General features: G+C 47.3%; 3 protein-coding genes across 3 annotated transcripts; 1 reads left to right on the top strand and 2 right to left on the bottom strand.

Annotated features, from left to right (window-relative positions):
• Window positions 1–2,244: 2,244 nt before the first annotated feature.
• On the bottom strand, window positions 2,245–9,139 carry foxj2 (forkhead box J2). The gene is made up of 10 exons (XM_030785585.1): window positions 8,825–9,139; window positions 6,401–6,475; window positions 6,101–6,202; window positions 5,573–5,689; window positions 5,180–5,318; window positions 4,850–5,002; window positions 4,595–4,735; window positions 4,308–4,409; window positions 3,522–3,875; window positions 2,245–2,339 (listed from the first exon to the last, which is right to left on the bottom strand). Exons 1-10 carry the CDS (start codon window positions 9,137–9,139, stop codon window positions 2,245–2,247), a joined length of 1,593 nt encoding a protein of 530 aa, XP_030641445.1.
• Window positions 9,140–10,570: 1,431 nt separating this feature from the next.
• Window positions 10,571–15,784, bottom strand: isoc2 (isochorismatase domain containing 2). Its single transcript, XM_030784515.1, has 7 exons — window positions 15,769–15,784; window positions 15,467–15,581; window positions 14,993–15,117; window positions 14,560–14,772; window positions 14,318–14,388; window positions 13,739–13,856; window positions 10,571–11,048 (listed from the first exon to the last, which is right to left on the bottom strand). Coding segments are annotated over exons 2-7 (594 nt in total). The 5' UTR covers window positions 15,468–15,581; window positions 15,769–15,784; the 3' UTR covers window positions 10,571–10,982.
• A 170-nt stretch (window positions 15,785–15,954) lies between these two features.
• atg12 (ATG12 autophagy related 12 homolog (S. cerevisiae)) lies at window positions 15,955–27,355 on the top strand. The gene is made up of 4 exons (XM_030784848.1): window positions 15,955–16,085; window positions 17,489–17,625; window positions 25,537–25,599; window positions 27,112–27,355. Exons 1-4 carry the CDS (start codon window positions 15,983–15,985, stop codon window positions 27,169–27,171), a joined length of 363 nt encoding a protein of 120 aa, XP_030640708.1. The 5' UTR covers window positions 15,955–15,982; the 3' UTR covers window positions 27,172–27,355.
• The last annotated feature ends 532 nt before the right edge of the window (window positions 27,356–27,887 follow it).

Below are 27,887 nucleotides of genomic sequence, written 5' to 3'. Positions count from 1 at the left end.
TTTATTTGTTTAGCAAACATTTTTATCCAAAATAACTCCCAAGACAGGCACAATGCAAACCAAGCATGTAGCCATTGAGCTGTCTGTTGTATAGGTGCCTATACCAGGTTCAGTATCAGACCAGATACAAGTGCAAGAATGTTGAAAGAACACATTCCATATTCCATATTCTATATTCCATATTCCATATTCTATATTCTATATTCTGTATTCTATCAGAAAGGACTAAAGTGTCATGGATGGCACTATGGTTAGAAGCCTAATGGTTAGAGAGGTGAGCTTGTGACCGAGAGGTCACTGGCTTGATTCCCAGGACTGGCAGGAAAACATCCATGGCTGAAGTGCCCTCGTGCAAGGCATTTAACCCTCGACTGCCCCCCTGGGTGCAGGTGTGCTGCCCACTGCTCCTGCGCCTAGTGTGTGTGTGTGTTCACTACTTGTGTGTATGGATGGGTTAAATGCAGAGGTCAAGTTCACTGCTCACTGTTCACAGTGTGTGTATGTGTGCAAATCACAGAGACTTCATTTAATCTTTAATCTTAGGTACCACACAAATTTCAGTCAGCCTGAGCAGATAAAAAACAGCACATATTTAATGTAAACTTACATATAACATTTAAAGAATGAAATAATTTACCAAATTGGTACTGTATGACTGGATAATGCAGAATACTCATACTGGCGCTGAATCCTAAAGTTGTCTCAGTTTTGCTTTCTGAAATCATCGCAGTCTTCTCTTTACATGCATTACTTGAGTGCACAATTCATGAGAATAGCCAAGATGCTTGTTTGGAAAATCTTTTATTGTAATATGAAATGACAAAATGCAGAAACCTTCAAGTGGAAGATACATCCTTAAGCTGTGCCGGGGAAAAAAAAGAAAAAAAATCACACAAGACGAGAAGAAAAAGGAGAAGATTAAAAAGCTCAGCTGTTCTGTTGTCCATTAAGTCATCTTTATGTCATTCTATGACACTCCTACTTCAGTCACATTCAACCCAGTGGCATTCTGTACCACAACCGCCCCCTGCTGTTTGCCTTGTCACATTGCAAGAGATGTTAATATTTCGTGGAAATATTCTGTGAAAAAATGACCGAAGCTCAAAGGATACCATTACAAAAATACACACACACACACACACACACACACACATGTACACACACACACACACACACACGTATGTATATATATATATATATATATATATATATATATATATTATCAATGGTACAGTCCATGTCTGAAGGAACCTGGGAATCTGTTCAACCATTGTCTTGTCCCCCCTGCCAAAAAAAGGCATTCACGTGAAATAACCCAGTCAGCAAAGATGACACAATCCGGTGGCCAGTGCCTGCTTGGGTTTGGGGTGGGAAGATCAGCACCCAAACCGACTCATCCACCCGTCAAACTGGGTAAAGACCAGTCAGTCATGGAGTTCATTCAAAAATCAACCGTTTGGACCAGTACAGCTGCAGCAGTACCGCCTTGGGTCAGGTTTATGTCGGTCTGTCACTGGTTAAACTGGTTAATTTACTTATTTTGCATTGGTCATACTGGTCTATAGCGGTGAAATGTCAACATGATGCACTCAGAGCCGCTGGATGTAAGACCATGTGTGGATTATTCAGTCAGGAGTCATGTGACGCGGGGCTAAGCGTTCAGTCACCACATCGTCTTCCACAGAATGCTCTGGGCAGTGCGTCCACTGGGAAAGAGTCACGCTTCGGTTCGCCTGGAAGATCAAAGCTCTGGCAGTTTTGTGGTATCGTTCGAGGGTTTTTTTTTGTCTGGAAAATTCTAGAACCCCACGCAGGCCCTCGACACTGAAACACTGAAAACTCGCTAATTCAATCATAGCCTTGATGAAATCAATGATCAATGGATTTAGAATGCTTGTATTACGTAATAAACCCCCCCCCCCCCCAGCCTTGGTTTTGTGCAACATTCTGTGTTTATATGTGTTCTGTGTGTGTGTGTGTGTGTGTGTGTGTGTGAGATTGTCAGTTTTATGTTTTGTGTAAGCATATGAGTGAAGGAATGACACAGAAGCATGTGTGTGTGTGTGTGTGTGTGTGCATGTGTGAAATTGTCAGTTTTATGTTTTGTGTAAGCATATGAGTGAAGGAATGACACAGAAGCGTGGATGTGTATGTGTGTGTGTGTGTGTGTATTATGGTATGTTCGGTTTAGCGTGTGTATACGTATTCATGCTCTTTCGATCATCTAAAGAGCCTTTTTTTTTTTCAGGCAATCAAATCCCAGTTGAACTCGTCTGGAATCTCCTCACTGTTGGTGTGTTTCATCGGCGGTCGGATTCTCTGGCTGGAATCTGGGTGCGCTGTGGGAGACAGAGGGGATCATGGGAAGTTATTCTGCGACTGGATGTCACCAAAACTCCACAGAGCATCCACAGAGAGCTCAACCCTAAAGCCACCAGCCCCTCTCTGCTCCTTCCCAAAACCACCAGCCCCTCTCTGCTCCTTCCCAAAACCACCAGCCCCTCTCTGCTCCTTCCCAAAGCCACCAGCCCCTCTCTGCTCCTTCCCAAAACCACCAGTCCCTCTCTGCTCCTTCCCAAAACCACCAGCCCCTCTCTGCTCCTTCCCAAAACCACCAGCCCCTCTCTGCTCCTTCACAAAGCCACCAGCCCCTCTCTGCTCCTTCCCAAAGCCACCAGCCCCTCTCTGCTCCTTCCCAAACCCACCAGCCCCTCTCTGCTCCTTCCCAAAACCACCAGCCCCTCTCTGCTCCTTCCCAAAGCCACCAGCCCCTCTCTGCTCCTTCCCAAAACCACCAGCCCCTCTCTGCTCCTTCCCAAAACCACCAGCCCCTCTCTGCTCCTTCCCAAAACCACCAGCCCCTCTCTGCTCCTTCACAAAGCCACCAGCCCCTCTCTGCTCCTTCCCAAAGCCACCAGCCCCTCTCTGCTCCTTCCCAAAACCACCAGCCCCTCTCTGCTCCTTCCCAAAACCACCAGCCCCTCTCTGCTCCTTCCAAAAGCCACCAGCCCCTCTCTCTTCCCCCTGACCTTCCTCTCTCACGGCTCTCAGCTCTCTAACGCCACATTACGTCTGTCTGTGACTCAATGCTACACACACTCACGGATCCCAAACCAGTCAATCATCTCAAACATGATGTGTGGGCGGGTCAACAGGAAAACAGGAAGTGAGGAATGAAACTGACAGTTCCTTTTGTGGTGTAAAATCATCGATTTAGCAACCTATGACTTTTGCAGTGATTTACCATCACTAAGTGTAGTTTTCTTTTAACTGCCATTGAGGAAAACCCCCCCCAAAAAAAGCACTTGGCTATTCTGCTGATGGTTTGAATAAATGATTATTTTTGGTGAATCTTCTTGAAGAACACTGATTGATTGACATGGCTAATTATAATCCTGGAGAGCTAAAGAGTAGCCATCAGAAATAGGCATGCTAATGTTTTTGTTAGCATTTGTGTTGTTGTACGTGGCTGGCAGGAAGTAGAGAATAAAAAATCCCTGAGGGTGTTTTCGAATCCTTACCGTTAGGTTGGAGAAGTGGGTTAGTGGCCGTCTGGGGGACGTCATGTCTGTGGAGAATTTGATTTTGTCCCTGGGGGGTCAGGGTCCGCCTTGGTCCTGCTGCATAGCTGGGGGTCTGGGTGGGGTACGCCTGCGCTGAAGGGTGCGTCAGGCCTGCCGCTGACGGGGGCGCGGCCGAGGGGACGCTGAGAGGGGGCGGGGCTAGCTGATTCAGGGACGAGGTCGTCCCAGAAGAGGAACCAATCAAACCTTTCTGAGTGAAGAAGCGGTTGAGCGAATCGCAGAGCGAGGTGAAGAGGGCGGGATCCAGCGCCCAATCACAGAGCTCCGCTTGCCTCATGCTTTCCACCAGGTCTGACGTACGGGAAAGATGAGGGATAAAAAAAAACAGTTATATGAGGGATAAACACGTGAACAGTGAAAAAGGGGAAGAGATGAGAGAGAGGACGATAGACCCTCTGATGGACAGGGAAAAAGGTTTTGATTTTTAAAACGAATTTTAATGATGTCATCAACAATGTACTCTGTTTGTTACTTATTGTTTATACAACGTCCTTGATACAAAATAAAGCTAAAACTGCTTTTTAGGGATTAAAGCTTTCTTTTTTTTTTTTTTGAAATCAGGTGAGAGACAAAGAGAAACTACACACAGTGGGCATACTGTAAACACGCCTAATTTCACATCCCTGTGACTTTAAATAGGATTAAACAGGATTACTGGTGCCTTCGTTTCGGGTTTGAGCCCAGTTTCACTCTGCTTTTGACCATATCTCTCTGAGCACTGACCTGGATGGGAAGTGAGGTCTATGTTAGACCAGTCCAGGCTGCTGGCAATTCGAAAACTCTGCCTCAGAGAGTCTGTGTTAGTGAACCAGTCCGCAGGAACAACTGGGAAGACAGGTAGATGAGGCAGAGAGACGGAGAGAGAGGGTTTGGTCGCCTGGACCTTACACACGCATTAAAGCTGATGGTCGCCTGGACCTTACAGACGCATTAAAGCTGATGGTCGCCTGGACCTTACAGACGCATTGAAGCTGAGCATCACAAAATGACAAAGTAGCAGGTGTACTTACCGTTGTTTATGAGTTTGTCTGCTTCAGAGTTTGGGTTAGTGTTTGGATTTGGATTGGGATTGGGATTGGGATTGGGATTTGGATTGGGATTGAGACTGAGATTGGGATTGGGCAAAAAGTTTTGGTTAGAGTTAAAGTTTGTATCAGGGTTCGACATAAGAGGGTTGGGGTTGGGGTTAAGACCAGGGTTGAGGTCAGAGTTGTTTATAGGATTAAAATTAGCATTGAGGTGGGGAGTATTAAGGCTGGGATTTAGGTTACAGTTTGGGTTGGGATTAATGTTGGGATTGGCATTGGGATTAGGATTTGGTTTGGGGTTTGGGCATGGATTGGGAGAGAGTGGAAGGAGGGTTGGTGTGTGCAGAGGAGCACTGTCGTTGGTCATCCCAGGGATAGTGAGGCTGTCCGCTGGAGGAAAGAGACAGAGAGAGAGAGACAGAGAGAGAGAGAGAGAGAGAGAGATATCAAATCTCTTGCTTCATACCCATAATGGAAAAAAAACCTTCTATGCTGAAAACAGAATGGAAGATGGAGCCAAAAAGAAGTAGAAACAGGGAGGAGAAAGAGAAGGAGGTTCTCGCTCACAGTGCGAGGAGACTCTCTCTCTCATGCTGCGGCAGAGAGACTGGAAGGAGGCGTAGAGATCGGGGAGATCCAGGTCAGAGAAGGAGAAACGGAGCGGGGCGTCGACGGAGGACTGGGAAGAGGGGAGCACTGGGGACGACTGGACGGGGGCCCGTTGCTATGGAAACGAGATAATTTGGGGAAGAAAAACAAAAAGAAAGAGGAAAAAAAAATGACTTTTTATTTTTGAAAAGAGCGACGACCTTACCAAAAAATGAAGGGTTTATTCATAGATTCATCAGTTTTGAAGCATTTTACAAACCTATTATTTTAAAGACAAGTATTCACGCAAACTTTTTTTTTCTCTTTTTAAAGCTTTATGTTTAGAGTAAAGGAGCTGTTGGTTTTTCGTACCTTGCACGGAGGGGGGGTCATTATGCTTTTCTGGGGGGGCACGGCCGGATTCAGCTCCTGGTGAGGAACAGCATGTGGCTTGTTCTCCTGAGATGGGGGTATCTGAGGGACTTCGACCTTAGATGAAGGAGACACACGTTTTACCACAGGTCTCTCAAGTTCTACCACACTTTTTACCACAGGTCTCTCAAGTTCTACCACACGTTTTACCACAGGTCTCTCAAGTCCAGAGATTTGTTTTCTTTTTTTTCATATCACAACAACACTGTGGTCTCTGATTGGATTTGGCAAGACCTCAACTAGAGCTAGGACCTTGTTTTCTTTTTTTTTTTAACCAGTGCTCACAGATCCAAACGTTCAGTGGTTGCTCAGAAATCTGAGGAGTTAGAAGAGTTTTGCGGAGCTCAGAGTCATCGTTCGTATTCTTTTACCCTCAGCGGAATGTTTCAGGGATTCCTGAACACTTTGGTGTTCCAGAACATTTTAGTGTTCTGTGACAGCATGATTGGTGTTCTGTCACTCTCTCACCTCCTCCTCTTCTTCTTCTTTAGGATACGGACGTTTGACTCCTCTGGGCTGGGCTTGGGGTTCAGGTGTGTCAGGTGGACTGTCCATAGTCCAATAGGAGCCCTGGAAACAGACATGGGGAGGAGCTTGGAATTGTGTGCTAACAAGCATAACTAGCACACTAGACAAAGAATTAGTCAACAAAAACACCTTAAACAACGATGTTCCTTTTAAATTCACGAGTCGGCAGGTACAACAGTTATGATTACGAATAAAATGTGACACGGGTTGAAAACATGTGACCTCAGTTTAGAACATCACCTTTCCTGGGTCATTTTGTGGTCGAGGAACTTTCCGGAAGCATTTGTTGAGAGACAGGTTGTGTCGGATGGAGTTCTGTGAGAGAATAACAAGCACTATCAGTTTTCACATCACACCAGAGGTGAGCTGTCCATTCAGTAAACGATCTTAGCCGCAGTCAGAAAGCAGATACTGAACTCTTGGCGAACAGAACCGGTCCACAGCCATCAGATATGGGTCAGGACCTCAGTCTTAACCAGACTCAGATATCGTTTCAAGTCTGAACAGCAATGTTCACAGTCACTGTAACTGAAAGGTCAGCTAACAGAAGAGATAACCTTAACAGGTTCTTTAATCTTCTTTACACAGTGAAGTTGCGTGTGTGTGTGTGTTTACACATGGTCTTTGCTGCAGCGTAGCTCGCACTGTTGCACGAGCGACGGGAGGTCTTGTGATCTGTGTGTGTGTGGTCACACTCTGGAAATGAATACCTAGCGCTTTCTTTCAGGTTCACGGTCGATTTGGAAGAGGGTCTGGTTACACAACCATCTGGTTTGTCAACAATAGCCGAACTGGTTTAATGGTGCCTGACAAGAGCCACGTGTTGGTACGGAGCGCGTGATTCTTGGCCACGTTAGAGCTTCGTGGTGAAACTTTTTGGAAAGTCCGTGGCTGCGATCAGACCAGAAGCCCGACTGGGTCTGACTGGACATCAGCCCAGTGGCCCCGCCTAAGCCACACACTAAGCCAAATGCGGACAGCTCTGGTCTTGAGGAGCCACAGCATATGCAGGTTCTTTTGGACTCGAACACTAATCAAACACACCTGATTCAGTGTTACTGAAGACGCTGGCGTTAAGCGTTGGAGGAGCTGAACCCGGGAACGTTGGATTGGCCCGTGCACAGTTCAGCTCTGGCAGCATAAAGGTTGTCTACGCCTGCCCTAAACAATGGAACTTTTTTTGTTTGTTTGTTTGGAACGTCGGCCGCTCTGACGGGAAAACAAATACTACAAACACAGTAACAGAGCGGGATTAAAACTAATCTAGATTGTCGTGCAGAGGATAAATATTGGAGCGAGATCCAAAGATGTATGCACCACGAATAGTCCTAGTCCAGTCATTTCAGTTCAGAACCTGCTTCCGTGGGGAAACCATTCATAACGGATCAAGCGCAGTATATATGTTGGACCTGAATGAGACCCGTCAGGTGTTCTCTCTTAACACAGAGCTTAAGCCGGACCGTGGATTACATTCACTGCGAACGGGTGTCGATAATCTGTTGATAATCCTTTCCAGGTCTGGAGTTTGCCCTGGACTTGTGTGTAATAATCTGTCCTTGTGAGTATTAATACTGGATTATAGTAGTGGATATAAACACTGCTACACTTGCCATACATTGTGCTCTGCATCCCAATGTTATAACTTGTTGTCTTGCTGCAGATCAGCACAATCAACCCATCAATCCATCCATCCATCAATCGATCGATCGATTGATCAACCAAACCATCAATCAACCAACCACTCTGTCACTCAGTTAATCAATCTAACCAGTGAACGAAAAATTCCTTGGCATGAAGAGTAATATTTTAACACTGTATCTGCATTTCAGGTAAAATGGTAATTCAATGAAAGAATATTTATATGTTCCCAACCACAGACAGACACTGTTCAGTTTGTGCTGAGTGAAGTCTGCCTTGCCTTAGTTCAGACTTTTAAACTCTCCTCACAGACAATGACAACAGGGAACAAGAGATGATACACTTTTCCTGTTTATACTGGTTTCACGCAGGAAGTGAAAATACATCAGTTTGTGTCTCTGGGGCACGTTCGTACGCGTGTTTCTTTAAAAGCCATTCCAGCAAGCGCCCTCTTCATCTCCCTAAACACACAAACAAACCAAAAAACGTCCCCTGCGATTTCAAATGTGAAATTTGACCCTCCGGCCCACGAGGCATCGCATAGGCCCTGTGAGGGTAGCTGCTGACGGTGTGTTCGGTCTTAAACCATCATAGCAGAGCCCAGCAGCACAATGTATTTTTGGAGATGGGGGCGGGCTGCCCGCACGAACGTACCCACAGGAGTGACGCTGTCAACCTTACTGTCGGGTACAACCACTGAGGTGTGACGGACCGTGGCGCTGGCGGGCACGCCCACTCAAGACACCATGTGACACATATCCTTCTCTAATCGTGACTGTTAAGTCAACCAGTCCTGGAGGTCGCGGGTCCTGCTGGTGTCCTGCCTCGTCTCTCGTTACGGGAGCCGAGTACACCGATCAGAGACCAGAGCGGTTTTGGTTAATACGGGAACCAGCAGGATCTCAACCCTCCAGGACTAGCTTTGGGGGACCCACCCGCCCCCCCCCCCCCCCCCCCCCCCCCCCCCGTTCGTGCCGGGTCATTTATTAAAACATCTGCCTGGGACCGGCGGGATTCTGCAAGTACCTTCCATCCGCGGCCCGCCCTGCTGTAGTAGGGGAACGTGTCGCTGATCCATGTGTAGATGTCGTTCAAGCTCAGCTTCTTCTCGGGGGCGGAGCTTATCGCCATGGCGATGAGGGTGGCGTAACTGTGGGGGGGCTTCCCTTTGGAGTTTGAAGGAGGAGAGGATGTGGGGATGGACGGAGGGATGTCTCTTTCTCTCACTCGCTCTCTCTTTCTCTCCCTCTCCCCTCTCTCTTTGCCGGAGCGGAGGGTGCTGATTCCCAGTTGGGGTAACCAGTCAATGCTTGTCAAACTGGAATCCAAGTCTGAAGTCATGTTTACAAAGAAACTGTCTGTGCTGGGAACAGAAAATGGAAATCTGTAAATATTTAACTCAGCACAGAGGCAATTTTCCAAGGAAAAAAAAATAAAAAAATAAAATAAAACCCCAAAAACACAAAAACAATGGTAACATAGACACTCCCATTTTTTTTTCAACAGGTCCAAAAATACTTTCAACAGTGGTTACATGAGCACACTGACAAAATAATCCTGAGCTGCTAAATCGACAGCGGTGGACCTAGTTTCAGTTGTGGCTTCATGGGGCCAGGATCGGCCAACAAAACAACATGCATTACGGAAGATAGTGCACTTACGATCTACAAAAAAAAGAAAAAAACCCAGACAAAAGACATAACAAAAGAACAAATTGTCCAGTGAAAAGACAGTTTGTGTAGCAGTTGGTTTTTTTCACGGTTGTTTTCTTTTGCATTCTTTCCTGCAAGCCTCAGAGTGTAATTAGCGGAGCGAAAGACCAGCTCACCTCCGTGTCAACAGGCCCCAGGCTTCTTCACACAGCGTCAATTTTTAATGCTGTCATCTGTGAGCCGGAGCTCAACCAGGCCAGTGTGAGCTTTTCCCTCGCTTCCTCTTTCTCTCTCTCTCTCTCTCGCTCTCGCTCTCCCTTTTCTTTCTGTTTACTCGCCGCTCCTTTGCAGTCTGCGCAGCGGTTCTTATCTCTCACACTCTTGTGTTTCAAATTTGGTTAGAAAAGCGAGGCGGATTACACATAAAAAAAAAAAAAAAACTTTCGAAAAAAAAGTTCTTCCTTTCTCTCTCTCTCTCTCTCTCTCTCTTTCTCCTCCCTTTCTGTCTGCTGCAGACGTCACACACACACACACACTCCTCCCACAATACGACACAAGAGCCTCTCTCTCTCTCTCTCTCTCTCTCTCCCTGTCCCAGCCACACCCCCCTCCATTCCCTTTCTCACGACTTCCTCTCAGTCCGCTGAAAGCCAGTGATCAAAGGCAACAGCAGAACAGGAGTTGAAACACACACACACACGCTCAGACACACACTCCCTGACAGATATTTCCGTTAGCGTTCACAAATCACGACACCTCAAGCAGTTTTTCACGCCCGAGTCAATCCCTACGCCGGGAGTGTTAAGATTCATCTTATTAAGAAAACCTGCTGCAGAGTATAGAAACAATCTCAACATTATTTCACATTCCACGTGGGCTTCTGGAATAACAGAGGACATGACTTTCATATGACCTTGTTTACCGGGACCAACATTTTACAGATATTATTCTAATGTTGTCTCTTGAAAGCAATTCTTTATTCAGGCGGCTGGTGAAACACATGGATAGATTTGTAAAACTGTGGTACACACAGAGGTTTTATCTAGAACTATGAATACCAGAGACTCAGAAGGTGAAGTGTGTTTGTAACTGTATGAAAGAACTGACAGACAACAGTCAATGTAATAATCAAACAGATTTACTGCTGTACTCTGACAGATAACAGTCAATGTAATAATCAAACAGATTTACTGCTGTACTCTGACAGACAACAGTCAATGTAATAATCAAACAGATTTACTGCTGCACTTGATGTATGGTGTTGCCTGATGACATTTGGGAAAGGTGACAGAAACACAGCACAACAATCAGGTCTGGACAGAACCAAAAAAAAGAAAAGAAAACCAGTTTGATACGGTAAAAATGACAAATCACAGCGAATGTGAACACGGTTTCACGAGCACGCGGTGTTGTCAACACAGCCGATCCGTGCGAGTGCACTACACTTTGAAAGGTCCGGAGAATACTGTATTATTTAGTGGTCAGATTATTGTAGAGGTGTTGTTTTGAATGTGCGTGCGTGTGGTCTCGTCCTACAGGGAGCTGAAGAATGCCAGCAGCCCTGTGTCGGGGGAAGGGTGAGCAAGCAACCTCTGAATCTGAGAGAGAGAGAGAGAGACAGAGAGAGAGAGACAGAGAGAGAGAGAGAGAGACAGACAGAGAGACAGAGAGAGAGAGAGAAAGGAGTGAGTTGTAATACAAACACGGCTGTGACATGCTCTCTCTCTCTCTCACACATTTCGCTGTTGCGCTGTTCAGTGTTTGAGTTAAGACTGTCTTGTGAACTTTGTAGTTCTGTGCGGGATGTCACTGCCAGTTCCTCACACAAGAGGGCGCTCTCATGGCCTGTTCACATGCTGCCTCTGCACACACACGGTCACATTCAGCTCTTTATCATAACACAGAGGGACAATACCAGCACTCTGTTTCCATTACCTTGGAAATAAACTGCATGGATGTCACCTGGGATGAAAGTGTCGGCAAAATTAACATATGTAAATGTAATTATTAAACGACCACTCTGTTAAATGTAAACTAACTTTCACTCTTTTTATGTACTGTGTTCTTTTGGTTTGGTGATGCTACACGTTGGCAAGCTGTGCTGTGTTGTGTTGTGTTGTTTTGAGCTATGCTGTATGGTGTTATTGTGCTGGGATTTGCTGTGTTCTGTTGTACTGTTTTGTGTCATGTTAACTGTGTTGTGCTGTGCTGTGTTGTATTTGTACTGTGTTGTGTCATGTTAACTGTGTTGTGCTGTGCTGTGTTGTATTGTTTTGTGTCATGTTAACTGTGTTGTTCTGTGTTGTGTTATACTGTTTTGTGTCATGTTAACTGTGTTGTGCTGTGCTGTGTTGTACTGTTTTGTGTCATGTTAACTGTGTTGTTCTGTGTTGTGTCATGTTAACTGTGTTGTGCTGTGCTGTGCTGTGTTGTGTTGTACTGTTTTGTGTTGTACTGTTTTGTGTCATGTTAACTGTGTTGTGCTGTGTTGTGTTGTGTTGTACTGTTTTGTGTCATGTTAACTGTGTTGTGCTGTGCTGTGTTGTGTTTTACTGTTTTGTGTCATGTTAACTGTGTTGTGATGTGCTGTGTTGTATTTGTACTGTGTTGTGTCATGTTAACTGTGTTGTGCTGTGCTGTGTTGTACTGTGTTGTGTCATGTTAACTGTGTTGTGATGTGCTGTGTTGTATTTGTACTGTGTTGTGTCATGTTAACTGTGTTGTGCTGTGCTGTGTTGTACTGTTTTGTGTCATGTTAACTGTGTTGTTCTGTGTTGTGTCATGTTAACTGTGTTGTGCTGTGCTGTGCTGTGTTGTGTTGTACTGTTTTGTGTTGTACTGTTTTGTGTCATGTTAACTGTGTTGTGCTGTGCTGTGTTGTGTTGTACTGTTTTGAGTCATGTTAACTGTGTTGTGCTGTGCTGTGTTGTACTGTTTTGTGTCATGTTAACTGTGTTGTGCTGTGCTGTGTTGTGTTTTACTGTTTTGTGTCATGTTAACTGTGTTGTGCTGTGCTGTGTTGTATTTGCACTGTGTTGTGTCATGTTAACTGTGTTGTGATGTGCTGTGTTGTGTTTGTACTGTGTTGTGTCATGTTAACTGTGTTGTGCTGTGCTGTGTTGTACTGTTTTGTGTCATGTTAACTGTGTTGTTCTGTGTTGTGTCATGTTAACTGTGTTGTGCTGTGCTGTGCTGTGTTGTGTTGTACTGTTTTGTGTTGTACTGTTTTGTGTCATGTTAACTGTGTTGTGCTGTGCTGTGTTGTGTTGTACTGTTTTGAGTCATGTTAACTGTGTTGTGCTGTGCTGTGTTGTACTGTTTTGTGTCATGTTAACTGTGTTGTGATGTGCTGTGTTGTATTTGTACTGTGTTGTGTCATGTTAACTGTGTTGTGCTGTGCTGTGTTGTACTGTGTTGTGTCATGTTAACTGTGTTGTGATGTGCTGTGTTGTATTTGTACTGTGTTGTGTCATGTTAACTGTGTTGTGCTGTGCTGTGTTGTACTGTTTTGTGTCATGTTAACTGTGTTGTTCTGTGTTGTGTCATGTTAACTGTGTTGTGCTGTGCTGTGCTGTGTTGTGTTGTACTGTTTTGTGTTGTACTGTTTTGTGTCATGTTAACTGTGTTGTGCTGTGCTGTGTTGTGTTGTACTGTTTTGAGTCATGTTAACTGTGTTGTGCTGTGCTGTGTTGTACTGTTTTGTGTCATGTTAACTGTGTTGTGCTGTGCTGTGTTGTGTTTTACTGTTTTGTGTCATGTTAACTGTGTTGTGCTGTGCTGTGTTGTATTTGTACTGTGTTGTGTCATGTTAACTGTGTTGTGATGTGCTGTGTTGTGTTTGTACTGTGTTGTGTCATGTTAACTGTGTTGTGCTGTGCTGTGTTGTATTGTTTTGTGTCATGTTAACTGTGTTGTTCTGTGTTGTGTTATACTGTTTTGTGTCATGTTAACTGTGTTGTGCTGTGCTGTGCTGTGTTGTGTTGTACTGTTTTGTGTTGTACTGTTTTGTGTCATGTTAACTGTGTTGTGTTGTGCTGTGCTGTGTTGTACTGTTTTGTGTCATGTTAACTGTGTTGTGTTGTGCTGTGTTGTGTTTTACTGTTTTGTGTCATGTTAACTGTGTTGTGATGTGCTGTGTTGTGTTTGTACTGTGTTGTGTCATGTTAACTGTGTTGTGCTGCGCTGTGTTGTATTTGTACTGTGTTGCGCTGCACTGCATTCTCGTGCTGTCCGGCCCAAACTGTAGCGGTCATGGTGTGCACCGTCTTGAAGTCTTTTCTCGTTGTACCTCTTTAAAGTTGGGGTGCTTGGCGTCCTGTACCAGCTGCAGAAGAACGGCCTCTGTGGTCGTGAGAAACGCTCCGCTCTGCTTCAGACGAGACAGCGCGAACAGGCGATCCGTCTGACTGACAGACCACAGCCACATCTGATTAATACACTCTATGACACTGCTGTTTCATGCAAAAGCTACAGCTAAACAGGGAATGTGTGTCTATGTGTGTGTGCACACGTGTGTGTGTGTGTGTGTGTGCGCGCAGTGAGAATGTGCTATACAAAAGTTTGTATAAAAGTTTGTTAGAGAATGCAGTTGGCCAAAAGTTTAGTGCCAATGTGTTGACAGCATCAGTTTCTTATCCTGTTAAAGAATAACATAAGAAATACATGATCATATTTCAAAATTATGCTGGTGCCATTTTTTTTTTTTTTACATGAATTCTGAACCTTGGAAAATCAAAAAGCTCTAAGCAAAAGCCCCCTAAAATTACGAGGGCCTGTCTGTTGCATAAGGAGAGTGTTTCCACTTTTTTTGCCTGGTTGACCAAACACCGCTGTAAAAATTGCTTATTTGTGTGTGTGTGACATTTACCTTCTGGAAGAAACCGCATCTGCGACTATATGAACCTCCATACCCCGCTCCAAGAGGTCAAAGGTTGTACACTAGCAGTGGAAGAGGGGAGAAGCTTATCCACAAATATGATCAGCACAGAGACTAGCAGCCTTAAGAGTCAGGCTACACAATGAGCTAAGAGTATATGTACCATAATCTTAACCCATATATAACACACAGAATATTGCACATGAACGAAACGCATTATAATTTAGCATTACAGCAATACACGCTTGGGCCTCGATGCCGCATAGAATCGCGGTCTTCGGGTTCCCCATGTTCTTGAGTTCCGTTTGCACGCTCTCGCCAAGCATGGAGAACTGGGTCTTAGAGTGGGCTTTCAGGTCCGACGCGCCAAGCTCTGGAACGGTTGGACCAAGGCCTTTGGGATACTGCTCGGTCAGTATGGGCGGGATTCCCAAAACCCGGGCGGCCTGGAGCACAGGGTGGAGCGCGGGTGAAAAAAACGCGCAGGAATTCCACTTTCATTCATATTATTATTTATTTATTTATTTTAAAGAATTGAGTTTGTCGCCTGACGCGATAAATTCACTTCAATTCTCAAACACAAACTCAGTAAAAGACTTTGGACTAAATAACGCGAGGCAAACTAAGTAAATAAGTAATTGTGTTAAAGTGTGCGGCGTACCGTACCTGTAACAATCTGGCGGCGTTGCTTACGATGTTGGTGAACTGGAAAATGTTTGGACGGAACTTTTCTTGCATATCACACAGCAACAGCACGGAACCTTTGGTTGACAGCCTTCCTATGCGTGCCACTGACACATATAGAGGCATTAATACAGACAGAGTTTTTGTTTTTAGAATGTAATATATCCAAATGCTTTAGATCAACCGACAGTGCAACTTATATATTTTTTTGTGTATCGGTGCAAAACCAAACGTTATCGTTTGACGCGCACTATCTCAGATTAATTTAACGTGGCTTTACACACAGCAGTAATAAGGTAACGAAAGAAAAGATACTATTGACATGACGATTGTTTTACAAATTGTTTGAGTTAAACAATGCTTTCCAATGATGTTTTTAAACACTGCATGAAAAATTAGCCGTACACTCGTAAACGTTTTTAACTTGTTATTGCATGAAAACTGCTTCGCACTTACTCTTCACTGTGAGTGATCGACGTTGCGGTTGAGGGTTCAGTCAGGACAGGTCACTACTTTGCGTGTCACAACTATCTTTATGTAAGTTTCCACCCTCCTCCCTTATTGGCGAAATCTGGAAAAAAGTCAGAGAGCTAGTTCAAGACCACTGCAGTGCGATTGCCTTTACTGTTAGTAGAGCAAAGTTCGCGTTTGAAACATCTTGCCGCTACATTTACGAAAACATCCAAAAGCGATGCGCTAAGGCAAAATACACACACATTTATGTGCAGTATTTTTGAGCGAGAAATGCAATTACTTACACATTTAAAACTCACATCTACTAAAACACAACACACGCACAACCAGGTACTGAGAGTAGCTTGAGCATAGCTCTTACCAATAAAATCTGAAGACTCTGTTATTGACATTGAGAACATCCAATCAAATTCGAATGTGTGTCTATGCGGGCGTTACGAACCTGTCATGGGCTGGCAGAATCCAATGTTATTTCTCAGGTGACTAGCTAATGTAAGGATGTCCGATAATGCGGAATCTCCGACAGAAACTCAGAAGGATGAGCCATCTACACAGCAGGCTGTTACAGAGGACACCGGGACGACTGACGAGAAGAAAAAAAGTATGTCAATTACAGAGACTGTCCTGTAAAGCCAAACTTGAACGAATTCTACTAACCTTTAGCAGACTAGCTCTTTAGCGTATAAACAGGCTAGGCGACCACTTCCGGAAGTATTGAGTAATTGACAGTTCTTTTGACAAATGAGGTGAGAGAGTCTTAGCGCTTTGACCAATGACTGAGCATGATGCCCTTGTGGATGTGGGACTAAAAATGGCTTTGGTCTGTGTCAAATAACTTAGCTTTCGTTTATTTAGTCAAAAGATTTACTGCACATATGAATGACCAGTATTTATTTCAGTGTTGTCTGGTTAAAGACTAGTTGACTGCTCAGTACTCCCCCAAGTCTGTAGACTTCACAGGGTTTACGATCACCATTATTTAAAGGCAAAAACAGCAAGCTTATTTGCTAACTATCTAACATATAGTCGCAGGCAAGTAGGCTAAGTAAGTTGTTTCAGTGGCAAGTCAGCAACGAATTTGTCTACCTGTTTCAGAGTTTAGAGCTGTACTTTTTCCGCTCTTCCTCAGTGGCACAGCTAAATTTTAAAGTCATCAATTTAGCAGTCCTTGTTTCCTTGTTTGGTTCGACATGCTTAAACTGAACGTCTTAAACTTGAAAAGTGGAAACTTTGGCACTGATATGTATCATTCACATTTGTCTTAAGAACACTTTTTAAAAGATTTTTGACATGTACTTTGGCCGTTCACATTGCTGTTCTCATTAAGGATACATCTGCAAAGTAGCAGCAGAGTATCAGTGTGTCCCAAAATGGTTTAGCTTTGCTCGGCTTTGGGCTCAAAAAAACAAATGTCATTAGGCTACGTGCGGTATCGGTGAGAGCTATCCGTGGCTTGTTAACTCAAACTTTAGATTCACGCGCTGCCGTTTTCTTAACGACGAAATATGTGGAAACGTAGAAAGCGACCACCTTTTGTCTCGAACTAAGGTGCTGTTGAGCTATTTAGATATCAGAAAACAGTAGTAAGTGAAAAGCGAAATTACTGTATCACTGTCCAAAATGAGTAAACAAAACACAAGACACCGTTACTGGGGGAAAAAAAGGAAATGAATACAGCTGAGTGCATTTTTCGTCGTTTGTTTTTTCAACAAACTAAAGTGTCTGCCGGTAAAAGCCTCACTGAACGACCCTAGACCGTTTTCTGTCCTGTCTCAACTGGACACGTTTCAGAAGATAGTTAATGTGTCATTGTCGATAGTTCACATCTACTCATGGCTCTCATTATATTGGCATGTGCAGTGTAAGTGGTGACATGTTAGTGTTAGAGTTAAAAGGTGAATTGAGATGACTCTTAAACCCTTCCCCTCCTTCTCTCTCTCTCTCTCTCTCTCTCTCTCTCTCTCTCTGTCTCTCTCTGTGTGTGTCTGTGGTGCTGTGTGTCAGTTGACGTGTTGCTGAAGGCAGTGGGCGACACTCCCATTATGAAGACTAAGAAATGGGCGGTGGAGAGAGGGAGAACCGTACAGTCACTGGCCCAGTTCATCTCCCGCTTTCTCAAACTGGAGCCCAGTGAGCAGCTGGTAAGACGTAACCCTGAGACTCCAGTCCTAACCTGCACGTCCGCCCCCTGTGGTGGAGCTCTTTGCCGCGGACAGAGGCAGAGTCGTAGGTTAAAGCATACTGTGGTGGAGCTGTACGCCGCGGACAGAGGCAGAGTCGTAGGTTAAAGCATACTGTGATGGAGCTCTTTGCCGCGGACAGAGGCAGAGTCGTAGGTTAAAGCATACTGTGGTGGAGCTCTTTGCCGCGGACAGAGGCAGAGTCGTAGGTTAAAGCATACTGTGGTGGAGCTGTGCGCCGCGGACAGAGGCAGAGTCGTAGGTTAAAGCATACTGTGGTGGAGCTCTTTGTCGCGGACAGAGGCAGAGTCGTAGGTTAAAGCATACTGTGGTGGAGCTCTTTGCCGCGGACAGAGGCAGAGTCGTAGGTTAAAGCATACTGTGGTGGAGCTGTGCGCCGCGGACAGAGGCAGAGTCGTAGGTTAAAGCATACTGTGGTGAAGCTCTTTGCCGCGGACAGAGGCAGAGTCGTAGGTTAAAGCATACTGTGGTGGAGCTCTTTGTCGCGGACAGAGGCAGAGTCGTAGGTTAAAGCATACTGTGGTGGAGCTGTGCGCCGCGGACAGAGGCAGAGTCGTAGGTTAAAGCATACTGTGGTGAAGCTCTTTGCCGCGGACAGAGGCAGAGTCGTAGGTTAAAGCATACTGTGGTGGAGCTCTTTGCCGCGGACAGAGGCAGAGTCGTAGGTTAAAGCATACTGTGGTGGAGCTGTACGCCGCGGACAGAGGCAGAGCCGTAGGTTAAAGCATACTGTGGTGGAGCTCTTTGCCGCGGACAGAGGCAGAGTCGTAGGTTAAAGCATACTGTGGTGGAGCTGTGCGCCGCGGACAGAGGCAGAGTCGTAGGTTAAAGCATACTGTGGTGGAGCTCTTTGCCGCGGACAGAGGCAGAGTCGTAGGTTAAAGCATACTGTGGTGGAGCTGTACGCCGCGGACAGAGGCAGAGTCGTAGGTTAAAGCATACTGTGGTGGAGCTCTTTGCCGCGGACAGAGGCAGAGTCGTAGGTTAAAGCATACTGTGGTGGAGCTGTACGCCGCGGACAGAGGCAGAGTCGTAGGTTAAAGCATACTGTGATGGAGCTGTACGCCGCGGACAGAGGCAGAGTTGTAGGTTAAAGCATACTGTGGTGGAGCTGTACGCCGCGGACAGAGGCAGAGTCGTAGGTTAAAGCATACTGTGATGGAGCTGTACGCCGCGGACAGAGGCAGAGTCGTAGGTTAAAGCATACTGTGGTGGAGCTCTTTGTCGCGGACAGAGGCAGAGTCGTAGGTTAAAGCATACTGTGGTGGAGCTGTATGCCGCGGACAGAGGCAGAGTCGTAGGTTAAAGCATACTGTGGTGGAGCTCTTTGCCGCGGACAGAGGCAGAGTCGTAGGTTAAAGCATACTGTGGTGGAGCTGTACGCCGCGGACAGAGGCAGAGTCGTAGGTTAAAGCATACTGTGGTGGAGCTGTACACCGCGGACAGAGGCAGAGCCGTAGGTTAAAGCATACTGTGGTGGAGCTGTGCGCCGCGGACAGAGGCAGAGTCGTAGGTTAAAGCATACTGTGGTGGAGCTCTTTGCCGCGGACAGAGGCAGAGTCGTAGGTTAAAGCATACTGTGGTGGAGCTCTTTGCCGCGGACAGAGGCAGAGTCGTAGGTTAAAGCATACTGTGGTGGAGCTGTATGCCGCGGACAGAGGCAGAGTCGTAGGTTAAAGCATACTGTGGTGGAGCTGTACGCCGCGGACAGAGGCAGAGTCGTAGGTTAAAGCATACTGTGGTGGAGCTGTACGCCGCGGACAGAGGCAGAGTCGTAGGTTAAAGCATACTGTGGTGGAGCTGTACGCCGCGGACAGAGGCAGAGTCGTAGGTTAAAGCATACTGTGGTGGAGCTCTTTGCCGCGGACAGAGGCAGAGTCGTAGGTTAAAGCATACTGTGATGGAGCTGTACGCCGCGGACAGAGGCAGAGTCGTAGGTTAAAGCATACTGTGGTGGAGCTCTTTGTCGCGGACAGAGGCAGAGTCGTAGGTTAAAGCATACTGTGGTGGAGCTCTTTGCCGCGGACAGAGGCAGAGTCGTAGGTTAAAGCATACCGTGGTGGAGCTCTTTGCCGCGGACAGAGGCAGAGTTGTAGGTTAAAGCATACTGTGGTGGAGCTCTTTGCCGCGGACAGAGGCAGAGTCGTAGGTTAAAGCATACTGTGGTGGAGCTGTACGCCGCGGACAGAGGCAGAGTCGTAGGTTAAAGCATACTGTGGTGGAGCTGTACGCCGCGGACAGAGGCAGAGTCGTAGGTTAAAGCATACTGTGGTGGAGCTCTTTGCCGCGGACAGAGGTAGAGTCGTAGGTTAAAGCATACTGTGGTGGAGCTCTTTGCCGCGGACAGAGGCAGAGTCGTAGGTTAAAGCATACTGTGGTGGAGCTCTTTGCCGCGGACAGAGGCAGAGCCGTAGGTTAAAGCATACTGTGATGGAGCTGTAGGCCGCGGACAGAGGCAGAGTCGTAGATTAAAGCATACTGTGATGGAGCTCTTTGCCGCGGACAGAGGCAGAGTCGTAGGTTAAAGCATACTGTGGTGGAGCTGTACGCCGCGGACAGAGGCAGAGTCGTAGGTTAAAGCATACTGTGGTGGAGCTGTACGCCGCGGACAGAGGCAGAGTCGTAGGTTAAAGCATACTGTGGTGGAGCTGTACGCCGCGGACAGAGGCAGAGTCGTAGGTTAAAGCATACTGTGGTGGAGCTCTTTGCCGCGGACAGAGGCAGAGTCGTAGGTTAAAGCATACTGTGGTGGAGCTGTGCGCCGCGGACAGAGGCAGAGTCGTAGGTTAAAGCATACTGTGATGGAGCTCTTTGCCGCGGACAGAGGCAGAGTCGTAGGTTAAAGCATACTGTGGTGGAGCTGTATGCCGCGGACAGAGGCAGAGTCGTAGGTTAAAGCATACTGTGATGGAGCTCTTTGCCGCGGACAGAGGCAGAGTCGTAGGTTAAAGCATACTGTGGTGGAGCTGTATGCCGCGGACAGAGGCAGAGTCGTAGGTTAAAGCATACTGTGATGGAGCTGTACGCCGCGGACAGAGGCAGAGTCGTAGGTTAAAGCATACTGTGGTGGAGCTGTACGTCGCGGACAGAGGCAGAGTCGTAGGTTAAAGCATACTGTGGTGGAGCTCTTTGCCGCGGACAGAGGCAGAGTCGTAGGTTAAAGCATACTGTGGTGGAGCTCTTTGCCGTGGACAGAGGCAGAGTCGTAGGTTAAAGCATACTGTGGTGGAGCTCTTTGCCGCGGACAGAGGCAGAGTCGTAGGTTAAAGCATACTGTGATGGAGCTCTTTGCCGCGGACAGAGGCAGAGTCGTAGGTTAAAGCATACTGTGGTGGAGCTGTACGCCGCGGACAGAGGCAGAGTCGTAGGTTAAAGCATACTGTGGTGGAGCTCTTTGCCGCGGACAGAGGCAGAGTCGTAGGTTAAAGCATACTGTGGTGGAGCTGTACGCCGCGGACAGAGGCAGAGTCGTAGGTTAAAGCATACTGTGGTGGAGCTCTTTGCCGCGGACAGAGGCAGAGTCGTAGGTTAAAGCATACTGTGGTGGAGCTCTTTGCCGCGGACAGAGGCAGAGTCGTAGGTTAAAGCATACTGTGGTGGAGCTGTACGCCGCGGACAGAGGCAGAGTCGTAGGTTAAAGCATACTGTGGTGGAGCTCTTTGCCGCGGACAGAGGCAGAGTCGTAGGTTAAAGCATACTGTGGTGGAGCTGTACGCCGTGGACAGAGGCAGAGTCGTAGGTTAAAGCATACTGTGGTGGAGCTCTTTGTCGCGGACAGAGGCAGAGTCGTAGGTTAAAGCATACTGTGGTGGAGCTCTTTGCCGCGGACAGAGGCAGAGTCGTAGGTTAAAGCATACTGTGGTGGAGCTCTTTGCCGCGGACAGAGGCAGAGTCGTAGGTTAAAGCATACTGTGGTGGAGCTGTACGCCGCGGACAGAGGCAGAGTCGTAGGTTAAAGCATACTGTGGTGGAGCTCTTTGCCGCGGACAGAGGCAGAGTCGTAGGTTAAAGCATACTGTGGTGGAGCTGTACGCCGTGGACAGAGGCAGAGTCGTAGGTTAAAGCATACTGTGGTGGAGCTCTTTGTCGCGGACAGAGGCAGAGTCGTAGGTTAAAGCATACTGTGGTGGAGCTCTTTGCCGCGGACAGAGGCAGAGTCGTAGGTTAAAGCATACTGTGGTGGAGCTCTTTGCCGCGGACAGAGGCAGAGTCGTAGGTTAAAGCATACCGTGGTGGAGCTCTTTGCCGCGGACAGAGGCAGAGTCGTAGGTTAAAGCATACTGTGGTGGAGCTGTACGCCGCGGACAGAGGCAGAGCCGTAGGTTAAAGCATACTGTGGTGGAGCTCTTTGCCTCGGACAGAGGCAGAGTCGTAGGTTAAAGCATACTGTGGTGGAGCTGTACGCCGCGGACAGAGGCAGAGTCGTAGGTTAAAGCATACTGTGGTGGAGCTCTTTGCCGCGGACAGAGGCAGAGTCGTAGGTTAAAGCATACCGTGGTGGAGCTCTTTGCCGCGGACAGATGCAGAGTCGTAGGTTAAAGCATACTGTGGTGGAGCTCTTTGCCTCGGACAGAGGCAGAGTCGTAGGTTAAAGCATACTGTGGTGGAGCTCTTTGCCGCGGACAGAGGCAGAGCCGTAGGTTAAAGCATACTGTGGTGGAGCTGTACGCCGCGGACAGAGGCAGAGTCGTAGGTTAAAGCATACTGTGATGGAGCTCTTTGCCGCGGACAGAGGCAGAGTCGTAGGTTAAAGCATACTGTGGTGGAGCTGTACGCCGCGGACAGAGGCAGAGTCGTAGGTTAAAGCATACTGTGGTGGAGCTCTTTGCCGCGGACAGAGGCAGAGTCGTAGGTTAAAGCATACCGTGGTGGAGCTCTTTGCCGCGGACAGATGCAGAGCCGTAGGTTAAAGCATACTGTGGTGGAGCTCTTTGCCGCGGACAGAGGCAGAGTCGTAGGTTAAAGCATACCGTGGTGGAGCTCTTTGCCGCGGACAGAGGCAGAGTCGTAGGTTAAAGCATACTGTGGTGGAGCTGTACGCCGCGGACAGAGGCAGAGCCGTAGGTTAAAGCATACTGTGGTGGAGCTCTTTGCCTCGGACAGAGGCAGAGTCGTAGGTTAAAGCATACTGTGGTGGAGCTGTACGCCGCGGACAGAGGCAGAGCCGTAGGTTAAAGCATACTGTGGTGGAGCTGTACGCCGCGGACAGAGGCAGAGTCGTAGGTTAAAGCATACTGTGGTGGAGCTCTTTGCCGCGGACAGAGGCAGAGTCGTAGGTTAAAGCATACCGTGGTGGAGCTCTTTGCCGCGGACAGATGCAGAGCCGTAGGTTAAAGCATACTGTGGTGGAGCTCTTTGCCTCGGACAGAGGCAGAGTCGTAGGTTAAAGCACACTGTGGTGGAGCTCTTTGCCGCGGACAGAGGCAGAGCCGTAGGTTAAAGCATACTGTGGTGGAGCTGTACGCCGCGGACAGAGGCAGAGTCGTAGGTTAAAGCATACTGTGATGGAGCTCTTTGCCGCGGACAGAGGCAGAGTCGTAGGTTAAAGCATACTGTGGTGGAGCTGTACGCCGCGGACAGAGGTAGAGTCGTAGGTTAAAGCATACTGTGGTGGAGCTCTTTGCCGCGGACAGAGGCAGAGTCGTAGGTTAAAGCATACCGTGGTGGAGCTCTTTGCCGCGGACAGATGCAGAGCCGTAGGTTAAAGCATACTGTGGTGGAGCTCTTTGCCGCGGACAGAGGCAGAGTCGTAGGTTAAAGCATACTGTGGTGGAGCTGTACGCCGCAGACAGAGGCAGAGTCGTAGGTTAAAGCATACTGTGGTGGAGCTGTACGCCGCGGACAGAGGCAGAGTCGTAGGTTAAAGCATACTGTGGTGGAGCTCTTTGCCGCGGACAGAGGCAGAGTCGTAGGTTAAAGCATACTGTGGTGGAGCTCTTTGCCGCGGACAGAGGCAGAGTCGTAGGTTAAAGCATACTGTGGTGGAGCTGTACGCCGCGGACAGAGGCAGTGTCGTAGGTTAAAGCATACTGTGGTGGAGCTCTTTGCCGCGGACAGAGGCAGAGTCGTAGGTTAAAGCATACTGTGGTGGAGCTCTTTGCCGCGGACAGAGGCAGAGTCGTAGGTTAAAGCATACTGTGGTGGAGCTCTTTGCCGTGGACAGAGGCAGAGTCGTAGGTTAAAGCATACTGTGGTGGAGCTCTTTGCCGCGGACAGAGGCAGAGTCGTAGGTTAAAGCATACTGTGGTGGAGCTCTTTGCCGCGGACAGAGGCAGAGTTGTAGGTTAAAGCATACTGTGGTGGAGCTTTACGCCGCGGACAGAGGCAGAGTCGTAGGTTAAAGCATACTGTGGTGGAGCTCTTTGCCGCGGACAGAGGCAGAGTCGTAGGTTAAAGCATACTGTGGTGGAGCTGTACGCCGCGGACAGAGGCAGAGTCGTAGGTTAAAGCATACTGTGGTGGAGCTCTTTGCCGCGGACAGAGGCAGAGTCGTAGGTTAAAGCATACTGTGGTGGAGCTCTTTGCCGCGGACAGAGGCAGAGTCGTAGGTTAAAGCATACTGTGGTGGAGCTCTTTGCCGCGGACAGAGGCAGAGTCGTAGGTTAAAGCATACTGTGGTGGAGCTGTACGCCGCGGACAGAGGCAGAGTCGTAGGTTAAAGCATACTGTGGTGGAGCTCTTTGCCTCGGACAGAGGCAGAGTCGTAGGTTAAAGCATACTGTGGTGGAGCTCTTTGCCGCGGACAGAGGCAGAGTCGTAGGTTAAAGCATACTGTGATGGAGCTCTTTGCCGCGGACAGAGGCAGAGTCGTAGGTTAAAGCATACTGTGGTGGAGCTCTTTGCCGCGGACAGAGGCAGAGTCGTAGGTTAAAGCATACTGTGATGGAGCTCTTTGCCGCGGACAGAGGCAGAGTCGTAGGTTAAAGCATACCGTGGTGGAGCTCTTTGCCGCGGACAGATGCAGAGCCGTAGGTTAAAGTATACTGTGGTGGAGCTCTTTGCCGCGGACAGAGGCAGAGTCGTAGGTTAAAGCATACTGTGGTGGAGCTGTACGCCGCAGACAGAGGCAGAGTCGTAGGTTAAAGCATACTGTGGTGGAGCTGTACGCCGCGGACAGAGGCAGAGTCGTAGGTTAAAGCATACTGTGATGGAGCTCTTTGCCGCGGACAGAGGCAGAGTCGTAGGTTAAAGCATACTGTGGTGGAGCTCTTTGCCGCGGACAGAGGCAGAGTCGTAGGTTAAAGCATACTGTGATGGAGCTCTTTGCCGCGGACAGAGGCAGAGTCGTAGGTTAAAGCATACTGTGGTGGAGCTGTACGCCGCGGACAGAGGCAGAGTCGTAGGTTAAAGCATACTGTGGTGGAGCTCTTTGCCGCGGACAGAGGCAGAGTCGTAGGTCATACTGCTGCTTGAGAGGCCTGACCGATAGAGATGTTGTTTGTCCTTATTAGAGTTATGACCAGTTTTACGCAGAGTCAGATGTCGGTCTGTCAGTTGAAGCTTGTTTCAGCTCCATGTATGTCGGCTTAATTATGTGTGTTTAAGTTGTCTTAGCCCCCCCCCCCCCCACCCCTTCTTCATTACTGCAGTGAACAGGGTTCCTGTATCTTATGTGCTTATGTGTGGGATACATTTACCTCCGTTTAAACAGAGGAGAAACCTCCCTGGATCTTTCTCAGTGTAGTTTTTACCAGCATATGCAGAGAAGGGACAAATATCCGACATTAGCTTTAGTCTTTAGTGTGTGTGTGTGTGTATATATATATATATATATATATATATATATATATATATATGTTCTAAAGAAAACTTTATTTTTTTCTCTCTCTCTTCTTCCCTGTTCTTCTGCAGTTCATTTACGTGAATCAGTCGTTCGCTCCGTCGCCGGATCAGGAGGTGGGCGTACTTTTTGAAGTAAGTGTTCCAAAGACAGGAGACCTCTGACTTGGACAACTACACAGTGAAACACGATATAAAACAACACAGTGAACCCGAAGCTTCGCAGTCAAGTCAGTCATTAAAGACAAACTAGAGTGCGGAGGAGAGAGGCTAATGCGTGTATAAGAACGTATATGAAACTTTTTGCGTTTTTGTTATTTCTTTCTTTTTTTTCTGAACAGTTTTCCCTCGTTTTCTCATGTGAGCCATTAGTCCCCAGAATCTGGCCACTCGATGTTGCGTATGTAATTAGTTATGCAAATTTATTCACACTCATTTTGTTAATTTATGCAAATGCATGCTCTTGCTGATACTGTGACTGGGCTTCATTAGTTCAGAGCGTGTTTGGAAGCTGGCTGAGCGCGAGCTCTCTGCTGTCCTCCCCGACAGTGGTTGGGTAAAGTGAAAGTACCTCAGCTCTGCAGTACTCCACTCTGACCAGCAGAGGTGGCCCGTGAGACGGTCCTGCTAGGAATCAGACAGAGATTAGCGGCGCTACACTAGCAGCTAATGGGGATGAAAAGCCTCTTTGATTGACCACTTCAAAACCAAACCCTTCATTAATCCTCTCCCGGTTTGGGTATGACTGGACACTGATGGCGTGAATTAAATCTACGGTTGTTTAATTGGCTAACTGCCTGAAAACACCACGGTGTTGGATGATGTTTAATGTGACTGTAGGCTGAACCTAACATCTTTCAGCAGTTTACTGACTTTGATGGTTTTTGCTGTGGGCTGACTCAGCAGATCTGGTCCCATCTGCTGTCACATCAACTGTCACACACACACACACAAATCTTTAATCTGGGGATGCTGAGCGGTCGCCTTTAAAGACGCTGTGTCCTCGTATGAAACCCCTCTTTTTTAGACTCAGCATGACTCAGCCTGATTGAGCCTCTGCTCCTTTATGGGATCTCTGTGTGAATACAGCAAATTCAAATGAATTTGCCTTAGAGCACACAGTAAGACTCGCTGTATCTCCTGTGCCTCTGTGTGTGTGTCTGTGTCTGTGTGTGTCTGTGTCTGTGTGTGTGTGTGTCTGTGTCTGTGTGTGTGTGTGTCTGTGTGTGTGTCTGTGTGTGTGTCTGTGTGTGTGTGTGTCTGTGTGTGTGTCTGTGTGTGTGTGGTTGTGTGTGTGTGTGTGTGTGTCTGTGTGTGTGTGTGTCTGTGTGTGTGTGTGTCTGTCTGTGTGTGTGTGTGTCTGTGTGTGTGTGTGTCTGTGTGTGTGCGGTTGTGTGTGTCTGTCTGTGTCTGTGTGTGTGTGTGTGTGTGTGTTTGTGTGTCTGTGTGTGTGTGTGTGTGTGTCTGTGTGTGTGTCTGTGTGTGTGTGTGTGTGGTTGTGTCTGTGTGTGTGTCTGTGTGTGTGTCTGTGTGTGTGTGTGTGTGTGTGCCTCTCTGTGTGTGTGTGTGTAGTTTTTATGTTAGGGATGTGGTACATATTACAGACAGGTTCATAATAACGTCGTCCTAACTTTGTTTCTCTTACAGTGTTTTGGCAGCGATGGAAAGCTGGTGCTACATTACTGCAAGTCACAAGCATGGGGATGACCTCTTAACCTTTAAAACACACACACACACACACTCTTACACACTCATACACACACACACACACGCAAGCACGCACGCACGCACACACACACACACACACACACACACACCTGTTTTTACTGCAGTTTTGTTTTGATTAACTATGGTCTTTTGTCTTTGCATGTGCTACTTTTCTGTACATAACAAAATGTAAATAAATTATCATTGAAGTATGAAAACATTCTGTTGCACCATCTCTGTCTGTCTGTGTGTGCCTGTACCTCATGTTTTCTCTCTCTCTCTCTCTCTCTGTGTCTCTCTCTCAGTAGAGGATAAGATCATGAAATAAACCCAACGTTTCGTGTGAATTTTGTGTGTGTGTGAGAGAGAGAGAGATTAGGGCAGATGAAATACCTGTAGTGTCAGATCTGGATTAATGTTTGACTTACTTAAGCGGTTGTTAAAATGACAACATTTTCAATATTGTATTGGAGTCACTGCCTGTTGTAGCTCGGTGTGAGGTGAAGGGGTGAGGTGATGGGGGGTGGGGGGGGGGGTGATGTTGGGAGAGAAAGAGGGATGAGGACAGAGAGAGAGAGAGAGAGAGAGAGGAGAACTAACAGATGGATTTAGGAGGGATTACATAAAGGCAGAGGATGGTCGTGACACGAATTCCCAGAGAAAAGACAGAAAAGAAGAGATTGACTGATTTAGAGAAGGGGGAGGGGAGGAGGAGA

The sequence above is a fragment of the Chanos chanos genome, chromosome 9 (assembly GCF_902362185.1).
Source record: "Chanos chanos chromosome 9, fChaCha1.1, whole genome shotgun sequence".
Classification (NCBI taxonomy): Eukaryota; Metazoa; Chordata; class Actinopteri; order Gonorynchiformes; family Chanidae; genus Chanos; species Chanos chanos.
The sequence above is the reverse complement of the archived record's forward strand: the minus strand, read 5'-3'. Positions and strand labels throughout refer to the sequence as shown.